We start from the raw sequence: 20,762 nt of genomic DNA, 5'->3' as shown, positions 1-20,762 counted from the left end.
GCAGTTATGATGTAATGTAAACAAAACTGAAATCCTCCAACATACATCTGATTAACATTTTCTTCTTGCAGTTAATAGAACAAACCTGCCCATCTACTCCCATAGCCCTGACATTTGAAGTGACAATGAAATGAAGAAGCAAATGCTTCTGGGGAAATCCAGCAAAACTTCACCCCCAACATAATCCCAAGAATATTTTCATTTGAGTATTTTTTGTTTATTCCAGCTGACATCATATCTTTTTCAAACACAACTAGACACACAATAGAAAAAGATGGGTCCAACAGCAAGTCCTGAAGTTTGAACAATTCCTGGTATTTCTTTGAATCAAAACTAAAAGTCATGTGTCAGAGCTGAATGGATATCCTGGGAAGTGCCTCACATTCATCCACCTCTTGTCAAAACTAGAGATTTAAATTGTTGCAGAAGATGACAAACCATTTGCATTCCTCACTCCAATTGCTTCTTATCTAGAGGCCCTGTCGTACAGAATCTCAGCACCTCTTCTGTTCATATACTTGGTTAATGCTTGAATAGTTTCATTAATTTTATGGAATTATTTGGGATTTAAGCCAATGAGTTTGACCAGTTTTATCCCTTAATCCACAGAATGTTTGCACTTGAAAGTGTATGATCTGAACTATGTATAACTCCTAGTTTTTAAAGATCTTGATAACAGAAAAGTCCTCAGATATACATTGTTTTTAGATACAGATGAGGAGAATCAGGGGGCAAGGACAACAGCATAGTGAATGAAGAACATAGCAAGGGCCAGGGGAAAGGGAATTGTTTCAAGAGAGATCCTGATGTACTCCTTGTACTGCTTATACAGGCATGCAACCCTTGCTGCTGCTGAAATGTAGGCTTATGGTATTCCAGAAAGTCTCTGGATTATATGCATGAAAATATGGTAATCAGAACTCTCCTGGCTCCCCACAAGTATCACAGATGCAGAAGCCTCTGCCAACTTTGGAAAATTCCATTAAGATTTCTGACATCGCAGGCCAACATTTATGTGAATCTCTCAGGAAAAAAAAAAAAAAGAAAAGATAGATATAAAATAGAATGCTTGTCCTACTGACTTTATGAACTATTTCAGCTGAAATGCTATGAATAAATTATACAAGTACCAGTACTACAGTAGCATTCTCTTGTGACTCAAGTTAGCGGTAAGGTCTTAGAAAACTTGCATGTGTGAGCATCCTAACTTCAGTTAGTAACACTTGAAATGTCTGCCTCAGCCTTACATTATCATTAAAACAGTGGCAGAAATTTTATTTCCTTGAATTACTAGATGCTGATCATGGAGAAAAACATGAGTAGATGCAACAATTTAAAAACAAAGCAATAAAAAACGCATTATGCCAAAACTTCATGGGCTCTGTACATTTTTGTTATAGCAAAGCAATGTCCAACTTAAGTAGAAAATTGAGTTCTATTTTTGCCAAAAAAACTTACAATAATAAGTATGTGTGTGCAGATGTGATGTACAGCTCTTTTGGCTTCATTCAAGTCCTAGCAGGACCAAAATCTGAAGCATACTATGATTTGCAAGTACAGAGGTAGGAAAGATGGAGACTTGGCAAGGCACTGTATTCAATTCTGTTCTATTTTACAAGGCCTGCTCATATTTGTATTGATAACAGTGGGTTTGTGGAGCTCAGCAAAAGTAATTAAGTTTATAAAACTTACTTTTGTTCTCAGAAATACTCACCAAAGAAAGTGAATAAAACTGAACACTGAACTCACTGCTTTTAGACTGTGTAGCATGACTGTCTTGCTCTACCCACGTAAGTTTTAAGTGTGAAAGGGATTTGATCTGCACTCTTACCGGGGTACAGTAAAAGCCTGCTTTTCAGAAGTACACAAGGTCCTTACATTTTAGCAGTCTAGTCTGTGGGCAAATACAGTTAAAGTCAACTGAGCAGGGCATACCCATTCATCCCTTCTCTTGTATTTCTAGTGTGTGACAGCAATATTCTGAATGTACCTTTAGAACCCTCTGAAAGAGCCACCATATTGTAAAACAAACAGATTTCAAATGGATGTTCTGTGCCATGCCATGGCAATCTCACTTTAAAATAAGACAGGTGAAGCAGCCCAGGTGAAGCAGCAAACTGAGCATGGTAGCTCTTCAACAGACATAGGCAGATTTTGAAATTTATGCATTTTATGCATTTATTGCTAAGCCTTTATTCAGCAGTTTATTAGCCTGTATTTTTTCGGAATTAAAAAAACAGCAACTTTGCTGCTGATAACCTAGCTTTTAATCATGGCATAGAGATTTAGTGGCACTAAATACTGGTGGAAAATACTAGAATAAAAAGAACTATTATAAGTGAGTGGATATTGATCCAATTATTTTCCTTCTTTAAAATGTGTATGCTTATGAACATTTAACTTTAGATACCTCAAATAAATGTTGGACATAACAAATATTACACTGTGAATAAGAGCCTCTTGCAGTTCTTTGTTCTTTAACTAGCAAGAGACAAACAGTCCGTTTATAAAGCCCTGCACTTGTAAAACTAACTAAATTAAGGAAAGAATTTAAGATACACAGTAAATAAGTAAAACAAATTAAATTTACTGGAGTTATATTTTGAGAATTATTCTAATTTGCCTTGCAGCACTCTGGCTCTAGGGAATGACAGTTGATGGCGTTACTGTCTACTGCAAAAATCAATCGAGTTACTCAGTATTTAAGCTCTGGGCTGTTATTAGGGACTAAGGAAGATACTCATCACCAAAATATGGATTCATGTTGACATGCAAATTCTCAGTGACAATGAGCAATATAGCAGTTTATGATGAATATGAGGAAAAGCAACTCAAAAAACAGCACCTGGACAGTGCATTTTGTAAAGAATTGTTTCGTCAAAGAATAAAGCAAGGCCTAGAGAGAAGAAACTATTTCATATGCCTTTTGCCCCACAGGATGTTACGTGCCACAGGCAGGTTGTATGATACAGTGGGTGATGACTATATTTCTGTTTCACATTGCCTTCACTTTTCTGTATTTCCTTGATATAACATATTTGATCAAACAGATTTGATCCTTTCTCCTTGTGCAACTTTCATGAAGTGAACAAACCTAATCAACTTCTCATTGATACTCAAAAAAAACTTGGGCCCACTAACAGAACTGGATGCTGGCCCTTAGCGTCTATCAGAGATGCTTCGGTAGGAGCAAAAAAAAAATCCTTTTTAGCCTCTAATATAGAAATTATCTTCAAGTATTCCAGTATAACATTCTTGGTCAGAAAAAAGTGATTTCTAAAAGGGTACGTTTCCTCAAAGGGTGAATTTTGCGCATTGGCAACCATCACAAAGTGCTACTCTCCATAGCATCAGCATGCACAGGAGCCACAAGAAAATAAGAGATCTGTATCTGACAGAACATTGTCTCCTTGCAGAAAAACAAAAATGTGTTTCTCATCAGCCAAGATTAACATTCTAAACCTATTAATACCCGTCAGTGTACTTAACTTTATGCACAAAGTCAACTTATACTGAAGCTAAGCATGTGAGTAGCGCTTGAAGAAGCAGGGATGAAACGTGTCTTACAAAGATTTCAGTTTGCACTGCACTGTTACTTCAGCCTACCTTTTCCTTGATATTTACAGGAGAACTGATTTCTGCCATCTTTCCCCTGGTGAGAATATTGTCTGTGAAAAGAGGAAGACAAAGATTCATTTGGAGGTTTTAATTACAACCTGTCAAAGGTACATAAGGACTAATTGAATCTTCTTACATATAAGCACCAGAGAAACATGAAAACAGTTAGTCTACAGAATCACAGAATCACAGAATTTCTAGGTTGGAAGAGACCTCCAAGATCATCGAGTCCAACCTCTGACCTAACACTAACCAGTCCCCACTAAACCATATCACTAAGTTCTACATCTAAACATCTTTTAAAGACCTCCAGGGATGGTGACTCCACCACTTCCCTGGGCAGCCTGTCCCAATGTCTAACAACCCTTTCAGTAAAGAAGTTCTTCCTAACATCTAACCTAAAACTCCCCTGGCGCAACTTAACCCCATTCCCCCTCGTCCTGTCACCAGGCACATGGGAGAACAGACCAACCCCCACCTTGCTACAGCCTCCTTTAAGGTACCTATAGAGAGCGATAAGGTCGACCCTGAGCCTCCTCTTCTCCAGGCTGAACAAGCCCAGCTCCCTCAGCCACTCCTTGTAAGACTTGTTCTCCAGACCCCTCACCAGCTTGGTCGCCCTTCTCTGGACTCGCTCGAGCACCTCGATGTCCTTCTTGTAGCGAGGGGCCCAAAACTGAGCACAGTACTCGAGGTGCGGCCTCACCAGAGCCGAATACAGGGGGACGATCACTTCCCTAGCCCTGCTGGCCACACTGCTTCTTACGCAAGCCAGGATGCTGTTGGCCTTCTTGGCCACCTGAGCACACTGCTGGCTCATATTCAGCCAACTATCAACCATCACTCCCAGGTCCTTCTCCGCCTGGCAGCTTTCCAACCACTCATCTCTCGGCCTGTAGCTCTGCTTGGGGTTATTGTGCCCCCGGTGCAGGACCCAGCACTTGGCCTTGTTGAACTTCATACACTTGGCCTCAGCACATCGGTGCAGCCTATCCAGATCCTCCTGCAGAGCCTTCCTGCCCTCGAGCAGATCGACACACGCACCTAACTTGGTGTCATCTGTAAACTTCAAACTTACTGAGGGTGCACTCAATGCCCTCATCCAGATCATCGATGAAGATATTAAATAGGACCGGCCCCAGCACCAAGCCCTGGGGAACGCCACTAGTGACTGGCCTCCAGCTGGATTTGACTCCATTCACCACAACTCTTTGGGCCCAACTATCCAGCCAGTTTCTAACCCAACGAAGCATGCGCCAGTCCAAGCCAAGAGCAGCCAGTTTCTTGAGGAGAATGCTGTGGGAGACGGTGTCAAAAGCCTTGCTGAAATCAAGGTAGACCACATCCACAGCCTTTCCCTCATCCACCCAGCGTGCCACTTGGTCATAGAAGGAGATCAGTTTTTTTGTCAAGCAGGACCTGCCTTTCATAAACCCATGCTGACTGGGCCTGATCACCTGCTTGCCCTGCAAGTGCCGCGTGATGACTCTCAAGAGGATCTGCTTCATGAGCTTCCCTGGCACTGAGGTCAAACTGACAGGCCTATAGTTCCCCGGGTCTGCCCTCTGGCCATTCTTGTTAATGGGCGTCACATTTGCTAGCCGCCAGTCAACTGGGACCTCCCCTGATAGCCAGGACTGCTGATAAATGATGGAAAGCAGCTTGGCCAGCTCCTCTGCCAGTTCCCTCAGTACGCTCGGGTGGATCCCATCCGGCCCCATCGACCTGTGCACATCCAAGTGCCGTAGCAGGTCGCCAACTATTTCCTCATGGATAGTGAGGGCCACATTCTGCTCCCCATCCCCTTCCACCAGCTCAGGGTACTGGGTATCCAGAGAACAACCGGTATTGCCGCTAAAGACTGAGGTAAAGAAGGCATTAAGCACCTCCGCCTTCTCCTCATCTTTGTAACAAGGTTTCCCCCCGCATCCAGTAAAGGATGGAGATTCTCCTCAGTCCTCCGTTTTGCATTGATGTATTTGTAAAAAGATTTTTTTTTTTGTCTGTAATGGCAATAGCCAGTTTGAGCTCCAGATGAGCTTTGGCCTTTCTAATTTTGTCCCTGCACAGCCTCGCAACATCCTTATAGTCCTCCTCAGTGGCCTGCACTTTTTTCCAAAGATTATAAACTCTCTTTTTTCTCCTAAGCTCAAGCCACAACTCTCTGTTCAGCCAGGCCAGTCTTCTTCCACGCTGGCTCGTCTTTGGGCACATGGGGACGGACTGCTACTGTGCCATTAAGATTTTCTTCTTGAAGGAGCCTTCCTGGACTCCTCTGCCATTCAGAACCGCCTCCCAAGGGACTCTACCAACCAGTGTCCTGAACAGCTCAAAGTCAGCACTCCAGAAATCCAATACAATGGTTTTACTGGTCCCCTTCCTGGCCTCGCCAAGAATAGAGAACTCCACCATTTCGTGGTCACTCTACCCAAGACAGCTTCCGACCACCACATCTCCCCACCAGTCCTTCTCTGTGAAGAGAAGGTCTAGTGGGGCACCACCCCTGGTAGGCTCATTAACCAGCTGTGTCAGGAAGCTATCTTCCACGCTCTCCAGAAACCTCCTAGACTGCTTTCTCTGGGCTGTGTTGTGCTTCCAGGATATGTCAGGGAAGCTGAAGTCCCCCACAAGAACAAGCGCCGATGATTTCACAACTTCTGTCAGCTGCCTGTAGAACTCCTCATCCGTCTCCTCATCCTTGTTCGGCGGTCTATAACAGACCCTGACCAGGACGCTAGCCTTGTTGGCCTTCCTGCCGATCCTAACCCACAGGAACTCAACCTTGTCATTCCCAGGCTCGAGTTCCACAACATCGAGAGATTCTCTAATATAGAGAGACACACCACCACCCCTGCTGTGCTGCCTGTCCCTTCTGAAGAGCCTATAGCCAGACATTGCAGCACTCCAGTCATGAGAGTGGTCCCACCACGTCTCAGTGATGGCAACCAAGTCGTAGCCTGCCTGCTGCACGATGGCTTCCAGCTCCTCCTGTTTGTTACCCATGCTGTGTGCATTAGTGTAGATACACTTCAATTTGGCCATTGCCTTCTCCTCTGGCCTAGCCATTATTTCCCTTGGCACACCTCCAACAAGCCTTATTTCAGCCCCGTCCCCCTTCTTACCTAGTTTAAAGCCCTGCCAATGAGCCCTGCCAGCTCCTGGGCTAGGATCCGTTTTCCCCTTAGAGATAGGTGGGACCTGTCTGCAGCCATCAGGCTGGGCGCCGAGTAAAGCGCCCCATGGTCAAAAAAAAAACAAAATTTCTGTGTTGGCACCAGCCTCTGAGCCACGTGTTTATCAGGTGGACTTTCCATGTCCTGTCTGTACCCCTCCCTGCCACCATAGGAATAGACAAAAACACCACCTGCACTCCCACTCCCTCCACTAATCGTCCCAGCCCCCTAAAGTCCTGTTTGATAGCCTTGAGGCTTCTTTCTTCAATGTCATCACTGCCAGCCTGGACTATCAAAAGAGGATAATAGAGGGGCGAACCAGGCTGGGAAGCTTTCTGGCAACATCCCTGACCCTGGCCCCAGGGAGGCAGCAGACTTCCCTACGGGAAGGGTCAGGCCGACAAAGAGGGCCCTCTGTTCCCCTTAGAAGAGAGTCTCCCACAACAATCACCCTTCTTTCTTTCTTGGTGCAGGCAGTCCTGAGGTGTGGAGTTGACTTCCTCGCCCTAAGCATCCTCCTGGGTAGGCTTCCTACTTCATCCTCACCCACAGGTCTCTCAAGCTCCAGGGCCTCAAACCTGTTGTGTAAGGGCACCTGGGAAGGTGGGGCTGGAGGGGGAGGGCATTGCCTGTGAGGTCGAGCAGGGGCCTGTTTCCATTCCTCCTCAACTCCCAGGTCCCTTCCCTCTGCCTGATGGTGACAGGGCATGGAGTCCACCCCTATTTGGGATGCCTCACCCCAGTGCCTGCCCTTCAGGCCGCACAGGCAGTTTCTCCACCAGTCCACCTCCCGCTCGCACTCCCTGGTGGCCCTCAACCTCTCCATCTCCTCCTTGAGTTCTGCCACCATGTGGATTCTTTTTTCCTGCACAGCACTGCTTGATTTTGAAAAAAAAGTGGAACAAGTTCAAATTTCATGCCTTCCCCGGATTAGTTCTGCAAGCACATTTCAAAAATGCCTTATAGTTATGAATCATGATAGGAGTATCATCATGCTTCTCCCAGACATGTCTCTTAGATTAGACTCCATTATTACTTGATACTTTTGAAATTTGAGGAGGAGGAATACCTAAGATGAACTCAACAGCTCTTGTTTTCTCAATCACCAGAAATCTTACTTTTTGCCAGAAGAAAGATCCCATCTGAAGATCCCATTGTAAAAAGCAGCTAGAAGTACCATGAGGCAGACAAGTGCTGCACAACTGTTGGTTTTTTTTGTTTGTTTTTGTTTTTAAACTGAATTAAAGTTTTTAACCACACACCTTCTTTTAAAGCTAACAAGGCCTGTATGGTTAAATCTCCAAGTCTATCCTGAACTTGGGCACATGAATGGAGTTTGCATGTAATTAAGAAACTCTGCTATAGGCTTTTTATTTTCAGTTACCCAGCCATGTAACAGAGACATTGCATCCCACAATGAAGAGTTAATACAGAGAAAAGTAGTCCAGGTGTCTAAACCAGCTTCCATCAAAACTAATTACTTTAGAGGTCCGTAAGGGACAGACTTGAATTTTAAAATTCATTTAAAAAAAAAAAAAACATTTTAAAATTAAGTCACACACAAAGAATTAGATAGAAGACTCAAGTCAAAAGATATAGAGGCTTGGCCACCAAATTTAACTCCATTGTACACCGAAAGGAAGATATTGCTGTACATAAACAAGAATAAAATCTCAGTTCTTTCCACCTTCCTAAACTGCAACACTTTTTTCCCATTTGATACCTCTGCTCTCTGGACTGATAAGAGTTCCCATAATTCTTCTAAATCTCTTTTAATGCACTTAAAGAAAAATCCTCCCTCAACTCCAGCTTTGAAACATCGCACTTTGGTGGAGTTCAAACACCTAATGCTTCTACTACACTATTTAGTAATATCACTCAAATATATTTATTTGGTTTTGTATGCATGTGTTTTCTAATTAAAAAGATGAGATTCAAGGAAGTACATTTTCAAACATAACGTTACTTTTGGTAAGTGGGAAAGAGACAGCAGGAAGAAGAAAAGGGAACACATTTTTGAGTTTTGATATGATGAAGAGCAGACACCAAATTATGCAAGCCCACAAAAAAAGGTGCCAGAGGAGGGGCGAAAAAAAAAAGTAACCCTTTCCATTACTAGTTATTTTAAAAAAATATGCTTGAAATGAGTAAGATTCCTTCTGCCACCTTTGTTTTACTGTGCCGTCAACAGATAACATCTGTCTATAAAAATTCACATACCTTGTAGCTGCCTTTATTCAGTGGCTCAGCCAGCTTACCAAGACAGAGATGGAGTCTACATTGTGTATCCCATAAGACTTCTTTCCAGCAACTGGGACACTCTGAATGCCTTACTATCTGCTGAAGAAAGCATCTCAGATCAGAAGCCTCCCCACAACCCTTATAAATCAAGGATGAAAGAGCTCAAGTTTCTTTGTCAAACCCACTTAATGGCTAACAGTAGAGTTATAAAGTGTCTGGAGAAAGCAGGTAGGAAGATCACATCAAATGTGAGGGCGGGGCAACTCCAATATTTAGTGTGTGAACTTAAGCTGTAGTCAGTAGTCCCTATAAGACATTTTTCCTGTACTTCTCTCGTACTTTTATTTTGCCATCAAGCTATTTCTCATGCCAAATGGGCACAGAGCATGAGATATAGTACATCTAATTTCCCATGCAGACTGGAAAATCTAGCTCTAAAATTATGCTAACTCTTCATTATCCCCTACAACTTTTCAGAAAAGAATGCATTTTACCTATTGACATTAAAACTTTGCTGGACTGATATTCTTCTCTGTTCTAAGATAATTGCATTTTAAGGAATGGTTATCTGACTAGTTCACCCTCATATCTACTGTCTAGTGGCTCCAGTAATGTTACAGTGACCTCTTGCATGTGGGATTAAAACACACTTAAACTGATCCATACCTTGTAGTAACCATAATAAAGAAAAGCTGGGAAAATTTTCTTGAGGAACTGAACATGCCACAGAAACCAAGTACAATAAGGTTTACAGCTAACAGAGCCTTCTGACCTTAAAATCTATTAATACATAAACCAAATAAATAATGGGAAAATATCTGCCATCTGAAATATCAAAGTTCTGCTTTCTCAGCATATTTTCCTAATTATGTAACAAAACTATACAAAAACTGGTAAAACTGCATTTTGTATGAAGCAAATTAATCATACTGACCTTATTTAGTGAAAAATTCAACCTTCTGTTTATGTAATTTCAAAGACAGTAGCTAAATAACGCACCCGATTTAAATTTGCTGATTTAACCATGCTACAGCACTTAGCCAAATTTAGTCTTTGTAACAATGCTCTGACTTGCTTTAAAAACAGACAAAAATGTCATACAACACTTCTCCAGATTTACTTGTCTCTACTTTGCTATATGTCCAGGTATTACTATGATAAGAGTCTTCTACTGATGAATGCAGTGCCAATTCAGCTAGCCTCCAAGCTGCTTCAGGAAGACTTGGCAAGACATGAAGAACATCCCTCAAAAAAGAGGGTTTCTCTTTTTTCTCCCCCCCCCACCCCTTACTTCCTGCTTTCCCCTGCCTCCTCCCTCAAGATCACGAACTAAGAGAACACCAGCTTCTGCAAGTGGGCTCATTCCTCTACACTTCAGACTTTTCATTAATATGCATATTAGAGCTGTCAAAATGATGCTAAAATTGAGTTGGAGCTATTTTCTGTTCACCTTCTACAAGGGCAGATAGTTGAAATAACCTGCAAAAAACACTTCCTCATTTATGTAACTCACAGTCCAGCAATACTTGTTATATAAAATATAAACTATATACATTAGAAGGAAAATGTCAGAGTAGTGCTGATCTTTAAAATTATCCTTTATCACTATACTTAACATGCTATTCAGTTTTCTCATTGTAGCAATCTGATTTATTAATTTTTTCCTCTGATTTTTTAATCCCTGTATTGAAAGATTGCTGCATTTCTAAATCCTGTGACGAAAGATTGTAACACGCAAGGAATTTTATGCAGAAAATGGTCCCAATGAAGTTTAAGAGCTTTTGCTGGAGGCATAAATCTAAATTTGAACAGCTCCATTTTGATTCCTAATTCTTTATAGAAGCGTCTTCCTGCCTGAGCTGTGGAAGATCAGAATATGGCCCACAACTGAGTCCTAAAACCACCGCAGAGCAGTGCTTTGCATGTCAATGTGTGCACAGAAAATGGTTGGAGAAAGGTCTTTTACAGATTTGCTGCAGGGGCTAAGACTTGTAAGTTAAAACAAGCGCTGTATGTGTTATGCACACACAAAACATACCGTATGAAAGATTCTCAGCTTGAGCATCAGCTTAAATGCTTTGTCTTTCTCCACATCTCTCAATCGTACTCCTGAAATGTTAATGTACACGTATGTCACCTCAACAGGGCTTTTGTGAAAAAGGAATGAAATGAAAGAAATACTACAGAATCCTACATTTAAATTAGTCATTAATTACTAATACTAATTTCCAGATGTGTTTACTGGAATAGGAGATCACTCTGAGTTGCTTGTTACTTCCTGACCTCAAATACTGACAGAAGCACATTATTTCTATACTGATTACATACTTCCAAATGAGAGAGTATGCCTTCCCTTTCAATACAATGAAAAGAGAAAAATACAGTAGAGGCACTTCAATGGAGTGCTGCAGAGCAGAGTGAATTAAGTTTGGCAGAGCCTTATTTTCCTCCCCTACCAAATTAAGCAATTCATACTGCTCTGCACAGGTTTAAGCTAAGGTTAAACTGAACTGGAGCAAGCTGAGGTGCTCACACGTGTTCTGGCCCCGACTCTATTGCAAGTAGCAACATCCAGCAGAGCAGACAGGCAGGCATAGCCTTTAACCACCACAGCAGAACATGCCTGAGCTCACCTGTCACTGTCTTAAGTACGTGGCTGCTTGCCCAGCATTTACAGCCATTTCTTTCCTGTCTTCAAGCAGCTCTGATATCCCTCTGCTGCTGTGTTCATCCTCCAAGGAACACCTGCCACCTTTCAACTAGCACCGGGTGTCTGACAGGCAAAATTTCTCCAGCTAAGCAGGCCTTGGGGTAAAGGTGCCACACTCTTCATTTTGTGAAACATTTTGCATGGGCAGGAAATTGCCAACATCTCAAGCATCAGGGAAGGAGTCTGTGCCCTGCCTCTCCTGCAAAAATCTGGCTACTACCACATATAGTATGCTTAAACTTCAGACTTAAAAGCAGTATCAGAAAAAGAAAAAATGTGCCTCTTTCCATCAAAACAAAAAAGAATCTTCCAACAAACACAGAGAGGGGAAAGGAGATTATGGAAGTGCCAGTGTTGCCAGGCAGATGTGTTTTGTGAAAGCAGCCCAGAAGTAAGTTCCATCAGAGCAGAGGAGATCGTTGCAGCTGTTCCACTGCTTCTGACAGCTGAACGCACAACTTATCTCTGGCAACAGCAAACAGAAAGTTCCCCACAAAATATTTTAGGAAGGTTTTCCTATCTCTGTGTTTATGGATGAATAAAGTCTCCTGTACTTCTAAAATGACGTACTTCCTCATTTGGCCACCACAACCATTTCCTATTTTAATGCCTCCCCTATACAACAAGAATCCCAGGTCTGACTGACTTGACCCTTCTCCATGCTTTTCAAGTCCGTATCTGCTTCTGCTGTCATCTGCTGCATCTTGTACTAACCCAGCCCTTCCTTCCACAATGCTAATTTCTTACAAATGTCCTGTGACTAACATTTTCCAAGTTCTATACAGCACCCCAAAAGCAGCCTTTTATTTTTTATTTTTTTGGTACAACCCTCCTCTTCCCTTTTTCCCCTATACTAGACAGGTGATCCCATGAGTACAGATTCTTTGGGTCACAGTGCAGCAACAAAAGGCGGGAGACAGATACAAGGCACTATTGCGTGATTAACTTATCAGCCCTGCCAAGCATGGCTGTGCACACTCCCCAAATCCAAAAAGCTGATGTGAAGTACCGGCAGAACACAACAATCACAAGTTTAGCGTTTACATCATTTTTGGAAGTTGGTTCTAAGTGTATCTAATGAGATTGCAGCAGCCTGTGCTATGCTTTCATCTTCTGCACACCTACTTCCTCTACAGAATTAGATCTCATTTTTAAATGGGATTCCTATCTATCCCATGTGTATTATATTACTGTCTTGCCCGCAGACACCCACATGCTCTAGGTAAAGACAAAAACATCAGAATAAGAGACACATGGCCTTTGTTCCACATTCGACTTTTTCTGACTATCACAGAGATAGTATCTTTGATGTTATTTGTCAGAGAACGGCAGATAAATGCTGAGATAAACACACCTTTTCTAGTGTGTTTTTAAATTAAAGGAAGACTCTCAAAAATCAAGTATTTCGGAAAGGAATTCTGGTTTTCACCCAGACTATTCAAATAGCAGAAGGAAAAAAAAGATCTCTTACCACATCAAAAGCCAAACATTAACACGCACGTGACTAAGTTACAAAACCTTACTTTGTCGTCAGTTGTGCACAAAACTGTGCTATTGTGGTGGCACAATAGATAAAATAAATTAAAATTAAAATACAGGACATGGCACTGAGATTGATACTTGTTTTCACTATCTCGAAATTAGCAACAGGTGTGATTTGTCTATTTGCTGTAGTCTAGAGTCTAATGGTAAATAGAATAATTAAAAAATAAATGCAGAAATGTAATGAGGATCAGGAATATCTATGACATTAACAAGCATCCTCCCTGCTGTCCTTTTAGCTTTATCTTTCTAAAAGACGACATAAAGGGGGAAAAAAAAAGAAAAAAAAAAAACAACATACACACACAAGAGGTAATTAACAAAGAGCTCATATTTTTCCTGTACTGTTTTGAGCCTTTTTAAAGATCACACCCAGAAACAGTACACATGTTCATTGTTTATTTCCTGGTTTTCAGAAATCTGAGATTAGCCACTTCAGGCTGGTTAAGTGCCTCTGGATAATTTTGATATCTAAGGCTTTTAGTATCCTTTCCTTTAAAGATATGCACTGAGGTACACACTCATTGCAGAGCACTCTCCTCTTGCAGAGCCCAGTGCCATTACCATGCCTTTGTCATGCTCATCTCAACCACAGCACTTGCCTCTGCATTCTCCCTTCTCGGCTGCCACAGCCTGATTCCCTGATGGTCACCACACTGCCTGAAATCCATTGGCTGCAGAGCTGTAAACAGGATACAGGAAATAAGATGTCTCGCTGATTCCACATGCAAGTCTGGATTCCTACAGAAAAAAGGTTTATGCTCCTCCACTGTTTATCACCTTCTGCCTGGGGATTCCTGAAGTGACTGATGTTAGAACCTGAGAAAGGAGCAGATGTCTCAGATATACAGCCTTACAGACTGCACCTTTGTAGAATGTACATTGTGCTGAAAAGGATCTGAACAATCACTTTTATTTAGGTCATTAACACCAGAGATCATTAACATAGAGATCAATTTTCTTTCCTAAAAAGCCTAACAAAGTATAGATTTTGGTACCTTTAGAATCAGCCTTCACAGAGCGAATGCTGTTTGCCTGTAAGTACAATGTAGGCAGCATTACACTGCAGTAAGTCATTGAAGTGATTCTCATAGCTTCTATCTCACAAGGCCAGAACATTCAGGAGAACAGCTGAATCCAGCGAAATACAAAATAGGTGCCCGCATTTGCAATACTACTAATAAAAAATAAGTGGTAACATTTTACTGATCATTTACTGAACTTTTAATTAATTTGAATGTTCTGAGTAATTTGTTTAATCTAACATATGTTTATTGTGGTCTAGAATACCAAACATCAGAAGTTTCCTTTTGTGTTTAACTGATGCTTCAGGCTAAATTCTAAAGCCATCTCTTCTAGCCATTGCAAAACGTTGGCCTCCACTCTTACCATTTTTGTACTGAAACAAATAAAAGCTCTGCCACAGGAGTTACCTGTATCACAACACTGACAAAAGACCAGCTGTGTTAATCATAGCAAACTATCAGAATGAGGAACCAGGCCACAGCACAGGCCACATACAAGCCCTGTATATGGTACGGTCCACGATGCAGCAGCTGCAGACCAGTACAAAGCAGGTATTCTGCACCTGCTGAGATAGGCAGGCAGGCACATATATGTTCCTAGAACTGTTCCTGCTAAGTTGGTTCCAGGACACCTTCACTCCTGAGCCAAAGTTTATACATACACCTGTTTCTATTTATTTATTTATTTTTAAACACTTGCCAGAATCACAGTATCACTGTCATCAGAAAACACACATCTGCCTCTGCTGCCTAGCTACCCTCTCATTAGAATAATTTTTTTTTTCTTCTAATGGCACATACATATATTCTGTACCTACACACATTCTTACACCTGTGGTCACCTCCTGTACTAAACACAGTGAGTAAAAAATTGCTTGCTTCCGGGAAATATGAACACTACTCCTTCCTCTGATGGCTATGTGCCTTCCATCCATAAAAATTAGTTGTTGATTCACTACCTCACATTCTACACCTGTGCATTAAAAAGTGCACAACACAAATATCCAAACAGATTAATTTTCTGTGGCCTGTTACAATCACTCACTGAGACCAGAGGATGACAGTTGTCTATACTCTAGGAGTGGCAACAAGGTTATTCATCCCTGATCTCTTCGCATGGTGGGTGAGGCTACAAGTCCAGAGACCTACAGAATTCTCATGCAATTCACTTTCTCTTCTCTGTTATTTGACAAACTTGCATTAAACTGCATTCAAATTCAACCATTGATACTTCTAACAATATCATGAATTAAGAACAAAAGGTTATGTCATAATGTTGGCAAAACCAAAGATAAAGCTAAAGGATGTCCAAACTGTGCCAACTCATAAAATACCCTACTATAGAAAAACTAATTTAGTCTTTGCTAAGGAACTCAACTTCTAGTGTCCGCTAATTTGAATGTTCTAAGAATCCATATTAGTTTCTTCAGTAGCGTGTGGAAACAATGAGTGCAATGAAGTACTTTATGAATTAATCATATTTTAAAGTAAAATAAAACTTCAAGTTACATAATGAGCATAATTACTTAACAAACAACATTCGAAACACTGGAGGACATCTACTAAACACATGCAACACAATCTTTAAAAAATGGAGTTCAAATTCTAAAAACACCAAACTTTTGGAACGGAGTCTTGTTATTCAGTACTTGGACCTTTCTGTGGAAGGGTATTCACATGATATAAAAGCTGTTTCCTAGCGAACAGCCAAGCAACTTAGGCATAATCTCTGCAAATTCCTCTCATCCTCTTTACCATACTGATTATCAGGCAAACACTTATTTCCAAGCCAGCTCCTCACTACAGCAGTATGACTATACACCATTTGAAGCAGAGAGAGCCAGGAACCCGAAGTCAGGAGGTTTTGACCACTGATTCTTAACGGTGTACATATCATCCCATACCCGAACTCCATATTCATTTGGTTTTACATCCCAGCTGAGGTATACGATCTGATTTGATCTGAACCACCACCAGGTTTTTACCAACTGTCAAGTACGTGGGGGTGGTGGAATGAAGCTGCAATTCAAAACTGAAGTGGCAGTGCTTCCCATTGCCTTTCTTTTCAACTCATATACAACCCTGTTACCTAAGGAAACACTCACCAATGGCCAACCCTACTACACATTAAGAAGCTATAATAAATTAAAAAAACACACTAGAAGGCATTTCCCCACTTCAGGGCTCCAAAGGCAAGAATCTCAGCACCACTGCTAACTACTACTCAGGATAACGTAGCAACTTGCCAGGCTCCGGCTGCTCTCCACTACAGGGGACTGTGCCAAGGGGCTCTGTACCCTTACCCCTCCACAACAGCAGTGAATGGATTATACTACTTTGGGGCTGGAAACACTGCAGAGGGCCTAGGGGCTGTGTTCTGCTGACTGGCATCCTAGTGGAACATCCAAGAGCATCACTCCGATCCAGGATAAACTGAAGATGTCTAAAATTCCTAGGCTTACTGCATATATCTCACTAGTAGAACCAAGTCCAGTTCAGAATAGCGGGCTTCAGTTACATGGCCAGTAGAGTGTTCCTCTCTGATATGCAGGATAGATGGATGGGGGACCTGGAAATATTTCAGAATGAGAAAACTCACTTTCCACAGCAATGCTTGCCAAAGTAAACATTACAGTCTTGCTCTTCCTCAAATGCAAGAAGGAATCTTGCCAAACACACTGATAAAGAGCAGTGAAGTTGTAAAATATGATCTGTTTGAATTCAACTTTTCCATGAAACCCCTACAAAACAAACAAACAAAAAGTCGACTTTCAGTCTTTACAGACTGCTTATTACCTTTTAAGTCATTTTTGCCAGGTGCTTGAGTCATTAAGTCGTTTATGTCTGCTCCTATTTCAGCTCAGAATGGCATACCAGGAAACAGTGTAAGCTAATTTGCTTCTGTTGTCAAAATGTGGCCTGCCAGGAGAGTATGGCATGGGAATGCTAACATCAGAGTATCTAATGTAGTAGTATACTTTGCCTCAGTCAGTCATGTCTAAACAGTACAAACAGAAGAATAAAAATGAATATTAGGAAGTCTCCAAATACACACTAATTTTAGATGTTAAGAAATAAAATTACCATAAGAAATCAAGTTTCAACCAGAAGACTGGTACAGTGTGATCATTAGAATAAATTCTTGTTTTGGAATAAATCTTAAGTTCAAAGGAACGGAGCTACTCACATTTCAGCCTTCTTTCTGTTAAGCACTCTAAGCCCACGCTCTTTCCTTCTCTCCAGTTCAAAGATCTCTGAAGAGCCAGTTTACCATTGCTAGATGTGCAGGACTGATTCTCAGCAAAAACAGGTTGCAGCAATTCCTTTGAACTCAAGGAGCTACGCAAACTTTCATCAGCTGCCTGTTGGAACCACGGGCAAGCACAGCAGAGTCCACCCTCATAGCTGCAGAGATGAAAAAGCATCTGGGCAGAGAGCTTTAAATGCAGTTGCTGGAGCTGCCCTGGCTGAGCACGAGGAAGCACTGCACTCATGACAACAGCTGGCAAGCTTATGGTGAACTCTGGGAAAGAAAGAACTTTAAAAGAGCTCTGAAAGTACTCCCATGTTTGTTGAATACTGATGAAGCCAGATACTCAAATGAGGGCAGGAAAGTCTTAAGTCTTATGCAGCTAGGTCTCAGGTGATGAAAGTATGTTCAAAGCATATGTAAACATACTTTGAGTAATGCATATTACTTGATCTAAATGTGTCAGAGCAGTCTGAACCTTGTAAAACCAAGCCTTGAAACGCAGCCTTTCATTTTCACTCCGTATGAAGCAGCTGCCCTTTGAAGATGCAAGTTTTTCCTTGAACAGTATTTTTAAACTGCGTGTATATACACAACACACACAAACACTAAGAAATGCTTATAAATTTCTCTATTAAAGCGACGTGATGCACAATAAACAGACAGACCCAACATTGTTTCTCTGCTAACAGTATCCACAAAGTCACACACTGCACTGAAAGCAATGCCACTGATGTTTTGTGGTTCCTAGATTTACAACAAATGCTGGCCTGCCTCTCCTCCCCCAACCTTCCTACCCCAAGGAAAACCCTGATTTCCTATGTTAACAAAAGGTATTCCTGGAAACAACAACAAAAACATTGAATAAGCTAACCTATAATTACTTATTGTTCAAACAGGCCTTCAACCTACTTGTTATTGCACATTAAAATACATGTCTGTTAGTGTTTACTGGACTTTGAACTGCACATTTTTAGAGAAACAAAATAAACCAATTTTTCTTTCCAGATGAAACAAACACTACCTAGGTATTGCTGTTCACAGGTACATCAAAAATAACGTAGAAGTACAGTCAGTCAATACAGATTGTACATTGCCAAAAAGATGCAAAGGCACCTTAACCAGTTTTGCCCCTGGCAAAAAGGAGATGATGAGCTAATGTCAGAAAATCTTTCTGCTTCTTAAGGTCAGTAGCATAGGAAGCACTGCATGTCATGCATGAACTGAAGCCCTGGGTTAGCCTTGCATATAAGGGGCTTTAAAAACAAAAACAAAACGAAAAAAAAAAAAAAAAACACCACAAAACACTGACTTCTTAACTGGCCAGTGACAATCCTGATGAAGAAAGCTGTTTGACTAGCCAAGGAAACAAACGTGGCATGGACAGCTAACGGAACAACTTTATCTACAAAGTAAAAAGAAGATATTTTGTTCATCCACTGAGGAACATTTCCAAATAAATAAATCTATATTCTACCTTGATGGCACTTTTCTCAAAGACAGCTAAATCAGTTACACTGTACAGCTCTGGGATACATACTCCAGAACACTTCTTGATTTGCCTGGTTTTTTTTATGCCAATTCACCAGAGGTGATCCTTCAGTATGTCATAACCCATGAATTGATAAAATGAGTGGCACATTATACAGACCTTTACTTTGCTTCTATCCAGAACTTCTACAATGAAATATTTAAGAGATATTAGGCTAAAAAACACATTTACTTTACTGGTGTTCAAAAGCATTAAATGAAGCTCTGATTTGCAGCTACCAGCTATGCCCTCCCTACCTGTTCAAACGTCCATGTACTAAAGGGTACCATACCCACGTTTCTTGGGCAAACATTGGTACCAGCACTTTTCAGGTAAGCAGTGCACAGAAAAGCATACCTTATCTTTTAAATCTGTTAGGTAGCAATGTTACAGTAGCACTTACAAGCTCCTATATATTGTATGTAGGCACTGTCAAAGAAACAGTGCCAGTTCAGAGTTAACACACTAAACAAGCTGAATTTTCAGTTTCTCAACTTGCTTGAACCATCCTGTAAGTAGTAAGAACTAGCAGACAATAAATTGGGCTGACTTGGAATTTTCCAATCAAACAGGGTTTTTGTTGGAAAAAAGAATTACTTCATCACAACTGGAACATTTCTCAGAAACATCTGCTGAACAAAACTTCTCCAAAAAAGCTATTTGAATTCCCTGTGAGCCAGTTATCCTTCCCCACAGACCCCATATCACAGCAAAACTCTGGATGGACGAAGTTCATCACAACAAAGCAGGAAGTTACTGCGGTTTGTGTACTCAGGGAAGAGCTGATGACAGTGCTTATTGTCAAGTCCAAATACTGAGTTACTGTGGAACCCTATATCAGTCATACCTTCCCTTCATTCAATTAGAGCCCCCCCACAAGTAATGGCAAAGGTGACCCTGAACACCTTTTTTTTTTTTTTTTTCTTTCTTGTGTGTGTGTGTGGAGGGGGGGGTGAGATGGGGAGAGCATTTCACTATTCATGCGAAGCCTTACATAAAGTTAGCATCTTCATTCACAAAGAGCAGTCATGCCAGTCATTCAGAAAGACTAACTGCAAACAAACCATGCAGTCTGAACTGCCACAAACTCTCCTCTCTGATTTAGCCACGTACCAAAATGAGCAGGCTTGGCCCTGCAGGCCCCTTATGGGAGCTGTGATTAGATTTTTGTGGTTAACAGAGTTCTACTGCTGGCTTCCACACAACCAAGGGTTTGGCTGAAGTGTGCTCGCTCCACAGTAACTCAGTATTTGGACTCTCCACTCCAAAAATGAAAATGAGACCCATGTATGAAAAGCAACTTACATAGGAAAAGATTCTGCTCCACTAGATGACTTCCTTACGTATGCAGAGTTCTCAATAATGTTGACATAGGGAGAGACGTTCTAATTTTATCCATGGTTATTTTTCTTGAGGTTCTGGTCATTAACTAAGACCAGACAGTCTGACCACCTTGTTTGCATTCAGAGCACAGCAAACAGGGAATGCTTTGGCTCCTTTTAGTCTGTCTGAACTGTGGAGCTGGAGGAAAAACACAAGAAGCCTTTTACCACATTATCCCCATGCACACCCTGCTTTTGGACAGGGCACAAATCACAGCCTTGGTCCTCCCTTCTAGCAGAACACCCACTCCATCCTGTTACCCTCAGAGAAAGTGTTTCTTCCTCCACAG

At 41.4% G+C, this 20,762-nt stretch overlaps 1 protein-coding gene across 6 annotated transcripts in view; it reads right to left on the bottom strand.

Moving 5' to 3' along the window:
* The window catches only part of SPATS2L (spermatogenesis associated serine rich 2 like), a 79,887-nt gene that overhangs the window by 32,785 nt on the left and 26,340 nt on the right, over positions 1 to 20,762 (bottom strand). For 2 of the 6 annotated variants that reach the window (XM_027462273.3, XM_027462272.3), the window contains exon 2: positions 3,607 to 3,668. The exons of 2 other annotated variants lie outside the window; for them this stretch is intronic. In XM_027462273.3, coding sequence (XP_027318074.1) covers positions 3,607 to 3,645 — 39 coding nt within the window. In that variant the 5' untranslated portion in view covers positions 3,646 to 3,668. Of the gene's footprint in view, positions 1 to 3,606; positions 3,669 to 9,011; positions 9,032 to 20,395; positions 20,612 to 20,762 lie in introns of those variants that run through there. 2 more of the 6 variants (XM_072041361.1, XM_072041362.1) reach the window with 2 other exon arrangements.

This window comes from Anas platyrhynchos, chromosome 7, assembly GCF_047663525.1.
Source record: "Anas platyrhynchos isolate ZD024472 breed Pekin duck chromosome 7, IASCAAS_PekinDuck_T2T, whole genome shotgun sequence".
In the NCBI taxonomy this organism is placed as follows: Eukaryota; Metazoa; Chordata; class Aves; order Anseriformes; family Anatidae; genus Anas; species Anas platyrhynchos.
The sequence above is the reverse complement of the archived record's forward strand: the minus strand, read 5'-3'. Positions and strand labels throughout refer to the sequence as shown.